Source organism: Scomber scombrus, chromosome 7 (assembly GCF_963691925.1).
Source record: "Scomber scombrus chromosome 7, fScoSco1.1, whole genome shotgun sequence".
In the NCBI taxonomy this organism is placed as follows: Eukaryota; Metazoa; Chordata; class Actinopteri; order Scombriformes; family Scombridae; genus Scomber; species Scomber scombrus.
The window spans coordinates 18079537-18091436 of NC_084976.1; the positions used below are offsets into that span (position 1 = coordinate 18079537).

The 11900-nt window shown below is 40.2% G+C and overlaps 1 protein-coding gene across 1 annotated transcript; it reads left to right on the forward strand.

Annotated features, from left to right (window-relative positions):
- The first annotated feature begins 574 nt into the window (after window positions 1-574).
- snx27b (sorting nexin 27b) lies at window positions 575-11900 on the forward strand. The gene is made up of 13 exons (XM_062422568.1): window positions 575-906; window positions 4948-5179; window positions 5685-5877; window positions 6037-6101; window positions 6194-6298; window positions 6503-6581; window positions 7990-8153; window positions 8333-8422; window positions 8855-9004; window positions 9110-9238; window positions 10032-10091; window positions 10189-10237; window positions 10361-11900. Exons 1-13 carry the CDS (start codon window positions 575-577, stop codon window positions 10426-10428), a joined length of 1716 nt encoding a protein of 571 aa, XP_062278552.1. The 3' UTR covers window positions 10429-11900.

Sequence of the window (11900 nt, forward strand, 5' to 3'; positions counted from 1 at the left end):
TTATTTAAATTCTCATAAAAATCCAGTGAAAATGGGGGTAACTTTTGTTATTTTGCATGTGAAATTTACCATTGGCCAACACGAGGTTTACAGTGAATTCAATGTTGAAATGTCGAAATGTCGAAAATGTGTAATGACATTATTACACTAAATTTTAGCATTATGATAAGTTTCATCCAATATTTAATCTTTCATTCGAGTCCAAAAAGTAACAGAATGTATAAAATGGCAAAATAACTGCATACATGTTGTGTAAAATGTTGATGTGTACTTCTTTGATCTTATTGTTAATACAGAATTAATATGATAAAATTCGCGCCCTCTCCCAATCAGCACCTGTAAAAATATCCCAAAAAAGCTTTTGTCCCTGGGAGTAAAAAGAGCCTGAAGTGACCGATATGGAACGCATCCTGGGGCGGGCTCGCGAAACATCGGAAGCCTTCGGCTTTTTCCGGTGGATCCCGATCAGTTAGCTAGCCAAGCCGATTAGCCTGGTGCCACCAGCTAGCTAATGTTCGCAGGTTATTTTTAATGTTAGCTGACTTGGAGTTGATGATACAAATAGTGTAGAAAAATGGCGGATGTCGAGGGACAAGGGAGTTGTTCATCGGTCCCTCCGCTGCCTCACCCTTCCTCTAGTAACGGCTCCGGTAGCGGTAACGTTACACCGGGCACCGGCGGCAGCTGCCAGACGGCAACCACCGTTACTTCAGGCCCGCGGCTAGTTCGAATAGTGAAGTCGGACTCGGGCTATGGTTTCAATGTTCGGGGGCAAGTAAGTGAAGGAGGGCAACTACGAAGCATTAACGGGGAACTGTACGCTCCTCTGCAGCATGTCAGTGCCGTCCTACCGGGAGGTGCAGCCGACAGAGCCGGTATTTCGAAGGGGGACAGGATTCTGGAGGTGTAAGTGGCTAATGCACTGTCTTTGCTTCACTCAAAAACCTATTATTAATCATGTACAAAAGGACAATTTCATGTCATGTTGTTTAAGTGAATGAAAACCAAGGCAAACAAGAACTGTTAGCACCACCAGTCAGTCCAAGCCTGTGTGTGCATGCACTGGAGCACACTGGACTTGCAGGTTCATCCTAATGAAAGGGGAGCCTGTGTCAGAGAGAAAAGATCCAGTGATCATTAGCAATTCCCGTCACACTGAAACCTATTCCTCACATCCACAGCATGTCAAGTAATCTCAAAACGCCCTTCGCACACAGCTATAGCATCCTAACCATATGCAGTGTGTGCTATGTCTGCATTACACACTATTGTAGCTTGTTTTGCTTAAATTAATCATCAAGGTCAAACCATTAATATCAGTGAATTTGGTAAATTAACCACACATGGCTCTGGTGTGTCCATAACTGAGCACTGAAGTGTCTGCTGCGTTTAGGATAGAAGTGGCTGTCCTAGCTGGGACCTTAGTATGCATGGAGATTGCTTGCTGATGTTAGGCTCTGTTGCTATGGAGAGGAACACGCAGCACACAGCTCAGCATCAGTGCTGGAGCTACTCTGTTTGTGTGTGTGTGTGTGTGTGTGTGTGTGTGTGTCTGTGTGTGTTGAAAAAAAGAAAAAAGGGGATGCAGAAAGGGAGGGATGCCTTCAGTTCAATTCTGATTGGCTTCGCCCTCTTAAATTCTGTGTCTCATTGGCTAGCTCCTGCACACTGCTTTGTTAATGGGTGGCCTGCAGTAACCTGGCAGTTTGTTGACCCCATTATTTCTGGGTGTTTGTGTGTGCAAGCATGTGGTTGTATGTGTTTGCTTATTAGTATATTGTAACATAGGAACAGCCTTTTAGCACTTCTTAAATCCTCCGATGAGTTATTTTTGTCAATAGCGTCCCTTGATAATTGGCTCCATTCATTGTGATGAATGATAACGAATGTTTATGTTTAGTCCTGCCTTTTACACTTAAGGCTAACACTGCTTTAATGTCTCCCCCACTGCATCTCCAAGTTTATCCCAAATGTGGCTAGAGCTTTACATATTTATTGTTGTTTTCAGCTTAATGTTTGACTTTGGTGTCAAAGCAGAATAAGTCAGTATACACAGTGTAGTAACTGCACACTAGCTCCAGTGGTATAGAGCATCTGCCATTCTCTATATAATCAATACTTCTTTGCACATTTACACACAAGTCCTGCTTCTCGGCTTTTGATGCAGAACAACCTATAGTGTAACACAACTTTTTTTTCCCCCAGCATCCTGCTTAATGATAAAGGATGTTACATACGGCTGTTACAAGTTCAACACACTGAACAATATGCATCCTCTCTATAAGCTTTTAGCCTTGGGTTTGAATGTGTGAATATTTGCTTGTACATCTAAGTAATTGTTCATGCACAAGGTGAGGAATTGAAAGTTCTCATTTTTTAAATTAATTATTACCTTGAAATATAAACACAATAGAACTGAAAACATGACACACTTAAAGATGTCTCTTAAAAACTGTTTATCATGCTCAAAAGTGCTGAGATGGCAGGTGCAAAGGACACCACATCAGGTGCTTATTATATAGTCATAAAGCTGCTGGAATGAAAGAGATGCCAAAATGCTTAGTCTGTAGTTTATATTGTTAAAGACAGTTGCTCTTTTTTCTCACTACACCTGCAAGATGGTTTTAATCAAGCCCCCCCACCCTTTGGTCTTTTCTTATTCCTATTTAAATGGTCCTCACCAGTTTTAGCTTTTCCATGTGAGCCCTGTTCAGAGGGCGTCGTTTGACTCATTCAAGGGTAGCTTTTTGTTGCCATTGACTTCCATAAGTATTAAAGAGCATGTGTCCACTGAGCTTTAGTCCTCTGTCACCCAGCCAATGTAAGCCATGCCGTGACATAATGGCTGACATAACAGATCAGCTGTCAGTCACAAGTTGTATCTGAAGCATTTCCTGCCCTGGATTGATAGTCTATGTTCCAGCTGACAGTTTGAACGTGTTAATGTTCTGGACAGCAGCTCACCCTCCAGTCATCCATCAGACGTGGTTTGGTAATATCATGGTGTGTTGCATCCAGTACATAGGTCAGTGATAAATAAGGGTTGGCAAGATGAGCAATACAAACATATCTTTAAAAATGTCTTAAAAGCAGCATCAGGTTTGTTAAAATGTACATGTACAGATAAAATGTAATATTTAGAACAATTGTATTCCAGTATAAAAGGTTATAATGTAAGATAATGACAAACTAGTTTTATTGAGTATTTATCGTTTTCAAGCAAGTGTAATTATTTGGTGCAACGTTTTTATGGTTATACCACTTTGCCATAATCCTCTAATATATTCTCTCAAAATTGATTAAAAGCATAAATATTATGCTGGGTCCACAAAAAAAGAAACTGAGCAAGGTATTTATACGTTTATTTTCAAATTTTAACCCCTTTAAATTTGCCTAAACCACATTGACACAAAAAAATGTCCTTGACCCACATATAAATACTAGGTCACTTTGAGAAATCATTGAAAAGCAAACAGGACGGCTTAATGGCAGTATTGTATTACAGGTTAATTTAGTCAGTGTGATGAATTGTCTTGTTTTAATGATATGTACTTTTTCTCATTTATTATGGTTCTTCTATCATCTTTTGAAATTTTTGTGTTTTTCCCCCTTTTTGAGAGCTAGAGATAGTCTTTAATTTCCCACAGCGATATCTGCTTTCACAGCCCTTTAACTTATACTTTACAGACTTATACAGATATCCACACAGCAACACACGGATATACGCAATACATGAAATATACTCAGCTGCACATCTATGTATACGTCTATCCCTGCCCAAACGATCCTTTCAGCTCCCCAGGTCTTGTTACTGCTAAGTCCACTGTTGACCAAAGGAAAGAGTAAAAAAAACATGCTACCTGATTATTTTGTTGATTAATCATTTTGTCTACAAATGATCAGAATATTGTTTTTTTCTTTTTAAATGCCCTTCATAACCATCATGTTTAACAGCCAAAAAAAGCTTAAAATCATTACATTTTTGGCTTTTTTGCCCTTAAAATATGACTAAATCTATATCATAATAGTTGCTGATTCTTTTTCTGTTGATCGACTAACTGGTGAATTGACTAATCATTGCAGCTCTATTACGTCTGATACATAAGATTTCATGAGACGATTGTTTTCACCTGTGTCAAAGACATGATCCCTCAACTGTGAACCTGTGAACACTGCCCATAGACCACCTCTTTACTCTCCATGAAGAGATGACAGAAAATGAGGAGGTCTTACTAGATGTTACTAAGCTCTCACCGGAAGATGTAAAAATCAACTTAAAATGTTGTTTAAGCGTCATGTATTTGTACACCATTAAAACGGCATAGTTTGAGAGCAATGTATATGTGCCCGCGCCCACATGAGACAGGAACTTGTTTTACAAAGTGTCAGAAACAGCTAGAGGTGATGCCTTTAGAAGAAGTGCTGTGGCTGCTTAAAGTAAAAGTTAACTATAGCTCAGGTCGCTACAGCACTGTCATCAACACAGGCGTCTGACGCATGGTAGGAAAAGTGCACACACCCAGTGTTGCCCATGCTCAGCTGAGCCAATGACATAAGCCAAAGGTCCTATTCCTGAGGGGGTAAGATGTGAACCCGGGTGATTTTTACTCTGCCACACATAAACAGAAGCTACGTCTCAAAATCACTGCAGCTTAGCACACTAATACTTTATTTTCTTTGTGCCAGTTTATACAGAATTCATACATTAAGTGGAGAACTCAGTAATACTCACTGTTGATTAAAAATGTCCATTCTAAGAAACGTTTAATGTAACTCTTCGTCCTTGCTCCTGAGACATTTCTCCTATCATGATTAAAAACAATTTTAAACTTGTATTTATAGTATTTGACTGCATTATATTGTAAGACTTTTTTCTTGTATTTTACAACAGTAATAAAAGTGTTTTTTTTGCCCTTGACATCTACTTCTCCTTCTCTATACCACCAGTAACGGGGTGAATGTAGAGGGAGCGACCCACAAGCAGGTAGTGGACCTGATCCGGGCCGGAGAGAGGGAACTGATGCTGGCCGTGCTGTCAGTCCCGCCCCAGGAGGCTGACTGCCTGGATCCTGGAGACGATGGTTCAGCCCAGTCCTGCTACGACTACTCTGACAAGCAGGCCGTCCCCATCTCTGTGCCCAGCTACAAACACACTGAGCTCAACCAGGAAAAGTTTGTGGTGGGTGAATGTATGGATGGCTTACTGAGAGGAGGATGGGGAATTTTGAAGCACTGAAGAAAGTTAATGTTAGGATTCAAGCAAGTGATTTTCCGCTCACATGCACAGCAAGACAGCAGCAATTATTGTTACCAGATGCACCAGAGATGCGTTGTGATGAGTTTATCTACAGTGTCCAACAATAACACTTGAATGTCAACTTTTTGCTGGCGTCTGTTGTTAGACTAAACATCTCAACACACTTTAAAAAAAGCCTTGTTCTATGACACAAAGGTCTGAGTCACAGCCACACTGACTTTCCATGTTTACATGTCAAAACAGTGTGAATAATAATTGTCACCAGATTAATGTCAACTCACAATGGAGGTTGAGCTTTTTTTCGATTTAATCTCAATGGACACAATATCTGATGAGGCACAAATTATCTGAAGACCTGTGTGAAAATTATAATTCCCTCACTTTAAGACATACCCTATACATTTGTTGTTCTTCGCTCTCCTTACAGGTATATAATGTCTACATGGCGGGCAGGCAGCTGTGCTCCAAGCGCTACAGAGAGTTTGTGATCCTACACCAAAACCTGAAAAGGGAGTTTGCCAACTTTACATTCCCCAAGCTCCCTGGGAAATGGCCCTTTTCCCTTTCGGAGCAGCAGCTAGACGCACGACGCAGAGGCCTGGAAGAATACCTGGAGAAAGGTGAGGGAGAGGAGGAGATTCAGGGTTTCTACAAAATTTAGTTAAAGCCAAGACTGCATCAATCAGTGTCCTAATGTCTTGAGCTTTTAAAGTTAAATTATAGGGCGGAAAGGGTGTGGAAAACAATCATGACTTATATTCTGTGTGTATTATCTGCAGTGTGCTCTGTGCGGGTAATTGGAGAAAGTGACATCATGCAGGAGTTCCTTTCTGAGTCGGATGAGGTAACGTAGAAAAATATATATGTGTGTGTGTGTCCTTTTGTGGTCTTTTCCCTGTGGCTCACTGCATTTTGTGTCTCCCTCTCATGAACTAGAACTATAACGGCGTGTCAGATGTGGAGTTGAGAATAGCCATGCCGGATAAGACCACACTCACTGTCAGAGTTCGCAAAAACTCTACTACAGACCAGGTCTATCAGGTAAACACACACACACACACACACACACACACACACACACACACACACACACACACACACACACACAAACACACACAAACACACACAAACACACACAGGCCTGTATTACCATAACCATTAAATAGCTTGACCTCATTACAGTCATCTTGTGTGTACTTTATGCTTCCTTCTTTCACTCTGTCTCTACTTCTCTTTCTTTGCCAGGCTGTGGTTGTGAAGTTAGGCATGGACAGTATAACAGCCAGCTACTTTGCTCTGTTTGAGGTCATCAACCACACCTTTGGTAAGTTGAGACATGTAATTCAACCTTTTGTGCATGTTTGTGTGTATGTTGATGCATTTTTTTTCCACACTGAAAATATTCTCCATTATTGTCGAAACACAGAACAAATTTTGACTTTAGTAGTCACCAATGTCACCTAATGACAGAGTGGGGGGAGAGAGAGAAATATTTGCATTTCGTTTGGCGTGTTTTGACTCCTCAATAGCCATCATTTCTAATAAATAGCTGTGGGCCTTTACAGATGAATGTTATTATATTTCTGTTCTATTAGAAAGAGAAGATAACATTTGTGGTCCATACTTCTTTAAAGTCAGTGTGGTACAAGGATATGTCAGCTTAAAAACAATCAACTAAAAGAAAGCTTTATCAGAGGTAGTCCTTTTCTTCCCACGCAGTGCCATTGAATTTATTCTACATGAAGTGTGAGCTCTGCCTGTTGCTGCTTATGCTTCTCTGGGCTGCACGTAGGCGAAAACACCCATCTCTGTGTGTGTTTGCAGAGATGTCAACCTGCGTCTTCTGAGAAGCTTCATTCCAGTTTTAAGACAGAAGCAGCAGTATAATAGCAGTAAAAACAAGAGTCATATTTGATGAGAATTCCAGTTTTGTATCCAGGTTGTTTCTCTCAGGTGAAGAATAACTTAGAAATTAAACAGTCTTTATCCCTCAGTGATGCTGAGAAAGTCATCCAAGATCATAAATATTTGAATCCCTCTTTTCTCCATACTGAAGGAAAGGCAGCAGCTTGAATTGAAGATGAATATGGATGATGAATTACCACCCTTACTCTTTCTTTACCATACCTACTTTTAGTTTCATGGTTGACTTGAGGATATATCTTGTTACATTTAATATATAATTAGTGTAATTAAAACTGAAGTAATGTCATTGGTCTTTTAATCCCATATGCATTAGATCATAACCTGTTGGCACAACATTTAACATATAGAAAGGATTATGTGACAATTAAACTATAATCAAATAAAGTTAATGTTAGTGTTTAAAGTATAAATTGTAGAGCGGACTGTTTTTCTGTGGCTGGAGAGGCTCTCTTTGCTCTACTATTTAGAAATGTTGATCAGTGCAGTCTAGTTTAATAACTTCAGCAAGTAATTTGTGATTTTAATAGCTCAGTTGATTTTCTTTTCTTTTTCGACTGCATACCAACAAGATGAGAGCATCAAACAGCATCTAGTGTCACATGTAGAAGCTCTGTATTCTTTCCTGTTGGTTAACATGTGGGAAGATAATTGGTTTCAGCTTTTTTTTAAACATGCATATAACATGCAAAAAATAATGAAAGAAATACCATTCATGGCAACAAGTTAACTTTTTTAACTACATTCTTTTCTCACCACAAACAAATGGGATCTCATTCTCTCCCTCCCATTTTTTCTTTCCTCTTCAGTGCGTAAACTTGCCCCCAACGAGTTCCCCCACAAACTGTATGTACAGAATTATACCTCAGCCATCCCAGGAACCTGCCTCACTCTGCGCAAGTGGCTCTTTACTACAGAAGAGGAGATTTTGCTCAATGACAACCAGCTTGCTGTCAACTACTTCTTCCACCAGGTGCATGCACTTGACATTATGTGTTTGACTGGTGTGTGTGTGTGTGTGTGTGTGTGTGTGTGTGTGTGTGTGTGTGTGTGTGTGTGTGTGTGTGTGTGTGTGTGTGTGTGTGTGTGTGTGTGTGTGTGTGTGTGTTGTTTTGGTTTTCTTATAATGTCCTCTTTCTGGCCCCATTACAGGCAGTGGATGATGTGAAGAAAGGCTTTATCAAAGCAGAGCAGAAGTCCTACCAGCTGCAGAAGCTAGCAGAGCAGAAGAAGATGTCCATGGTCAGTCTCTAACATACCACACAGCTACTCTAATACTGTCTTTGAGAACATAGAGACAGATGTGGTTTCTTTTCATAGATCTGTATACTATATGTCATCCCCACTCTCCCACCTGCTCAGTTTTCCTTCACTGTGTATGATTTAACGATGTGGAAAAGGTGCATAGAAGTAGAGGAAGTAGAGAGTGTAGGTTTGATTTAAGTGTCACTGGCAGAAATCCTTGCTAGGAAAATGTGCATATAGAAAGTGAGCGAGTTCTCAAATGTCTAAAACATAAATAACTTTGGAGGATTAAACTTGCTGCTGCAGGCATATGCTGACAAAATACTGTATCTTCACATCAGTTGGGCTGCAGAGAATAACTAGTATCTACCTACCTTCACTTTGTCACTTTTTGTTCTGTCTGGTGTCCCCTACCTCCTTCTGTCTCAGTATCTCAGTTTGTTGAGGAGTTGCGAGGGCTACAATGAGATCATATTCCCTCACTGTTCCTGCGACTCCCGGCGTAAAGGCCACGTCATCACAGCCATCAGCATTCACCACTTCAAGCTGCACGCCTGCACAGAGGAAGGGACACTTGAGGCAAGGGCAACTGCTTGTTGTTTGTTTTGTGTGTGACTTTTCTAGATGTCATTTTTTTGTGTAGAATCAAGTATGTTTGCTCAAAGCCTCCCTACTTGGTTTCAGAACCAGGTGATTGCATTTGACTGGGGGGAGATGCAGCGATGGGACACAGATGAAGAGGGTATGGCCTTCTGCTTTGAATATGCACGAGGAGAGAAGAAACCACGCTGGGTCAAGATATTTACACCTTATGTGAGTGTCACACACAAATGTTAAAACTACTTAACATTTGGAACTATAACTGGTAGCATTAAACACATTTCTTTTCAATTTAGATTTGTGTTAGGTTTGGCAAAAAATGGAATCAACAAACTGCTTCTCCCACAAAGTTTTCTTTATCTACTGTTGCTGTGCAATATTTCAATCAATTAGATTCTCTTCAGGCACAAATGGCACTAACAAGCATCACATTATACATATATACATGCGTATATGCCAAAAGAAGGGCATACATACCTACATGCCTGTAACCCGTGGCAACCATATATATGCACCTTCAGAGAACAATAGTGTCAACAACTGGAATGCAAAAAAGGAACATAGTTAGAACCACCCCCACAGCTACAAAAGAATATATAAATATAAATAAATACCAAATGGAAATATAAGGATAAACAAAACCCAATGATATTTAGTCCTGCAGCTGTGCATACATAGTTGTTCAGCTGTAGACTACCTGTTTAAAGTGTTTACATTTAAACATTTGAATAACTTGTTCCCTGATGATCTTACTGTTTGCAAAAAACATCAATTGTAACAGCTTTTTATTGTCAGTGTTTGCATATACAGTACATATACACTAATATACTTTCTAATATGTTGTTAAAGTAGAACAAAAAATGTTCAAATTAAGTGCAGTGACAGCTATAATTGAAAGGACAAGAAGTACAATTTATGACCACTATCATCTTGTTTGCCTTTGTTTAAAAAAAAATCTCATTCAATGTTTCTTTCTTTTTGTTTGCTGTGAACGGCTGCTGTTCAGTTTAACTACATGCATGAGTGCTTCGAGAGAGTCTTCTGTGAGTTGAAGTGGAGGAAGGAGGTAAGCACCGTCTACTCACAGACTAACTCACTCTATCACAAGCCATTTATATGTGTGCCTAACTCATAGCTACTACTGTACGTGTCTGTTTGTACAGGTGGAAGAGGAGGCTACAGACAAGGACAATAAGAACTGCAGTAAAGATGGTATGTGTGGCAAGGTAAGGCTTTGCCTGCCTCTGTCCATTCTATGATGCAGGAATAATCATTGGTGAATTTCTCTGTTTTCTCCCTCTGAGTTTGTCTATCTGTTTTCTGTTTCTGTTGTAGAATATTTTCCAGCTGCTGAGGCACAGAAGGGATGGAGGCACCCAGGAAGGGAGATCGTTACCTCTTAACTTCACACCGTCGCCATCGACTTAGCTCAGCTCAGCCCTCATCTAGCCTCAGAACCAGAAACACTCAGCTATTAATTACATGGTCATCATTTACACTCCATCAACTACAACCCGAGAAGCTACCCGCGATACATGCAAACCGACAAGCATCTGCAAATGAACAAATCGAATAAACAGAAGCATAAAAAGCTACAGACACACGATCCAGGTCTCTTGAATCCAGCACATCATAATCATGCATTAAGAAAAACTCTGTAAAAACAAAGTGAGGCCTCTGAAAACTTGAAGTCATGGATTCATGCAAGCCTTCCTCTTATTAGCAGGGACTTGAAGAGGAACGTGACTCGTACACAAGGAGCACTTGAGCCTCCACTGAGGAAGAAAGCTGAAAAAAGTGATTCTTGCTGGACTAACAAGGGAAAGAGAAAGCTGTTAGTGCTCACAAAGGGGAACCCCTCAGCGATGCTGAGGGTAAACCACAGGAAGACACTCGGCTTCTCAATTTGTGGATCAGCACAGCAGTGTCTCGTGTGTCTTTTTTGGCCAGTTAAAAGCAATTGTAAGCGTGCAAGTGTGTTTGTGCATGTTTACTAAACTGTGCTTGCAAGGGTCCCAAAAAGCAGGAGAATGTAAGTTGCAGCTGATTCACATCTCATGCATAAATTTCCATCTGTTTGGCGCTAAATTAAATCTGCATTTATAGAAGAAAACTAGTAACATTGTAATGTGGCAAACGAGAGAAGGGGGAGAGAAAGCAGACATTTTGCAGGATTGTTTCATTCAGGTGTTATTGTAAAGATTTAGGCACACAGAGCAGACAGCTGTGATGGTTTGACACATGAGCAGGAACATTTATACACTAATGTTGCACTTTATCAACAGTATTAACAACCTCCAAACGTGGGATATGTAATATAAGAAGCATACAGTGGGCATAATACTGGAACAAGCCTGTACTTAGTTTACCTTTTATTTTTGACTGACTGCCATGTGCAGAACCATGCATTAAACTTTAACGTATGTATAGTATTATATGAACACACCATGGAAAATGTAGGTTGTAGAGCAGCATTGGAGAAGTTCAGTGCAGTTCAGTGTGTGCATTGTGCATTACCCTGAAGAGACAGCAGGGGTCCTTCTCTTCCTTCCTGCTCCCTGTCTGGCAGTGATTACTTTGTCTCAGTGAACTCCCAGCAGGATTTATAATAGGCCTGTAATTCAAATGGCCTATACGCGGAGCACTATCTGTCTTTGTAGCTGGTACTTTGCCGTTCTGTTAAGCCACTCATGCACTCCAGTTTCAGGTTAAATGGAAAGAGAATTTCTTAGCAAAAAGGGCGGATTGCATCCTTCATCAACATGATAAATATGAACATAACTGCACATTCACTGAACGCTTTGCAGCAACAGTTTATCATATTAGACTGGAGTGATGTCTAATATGATAAACTGTGTAGTTTAACATCCCTCTA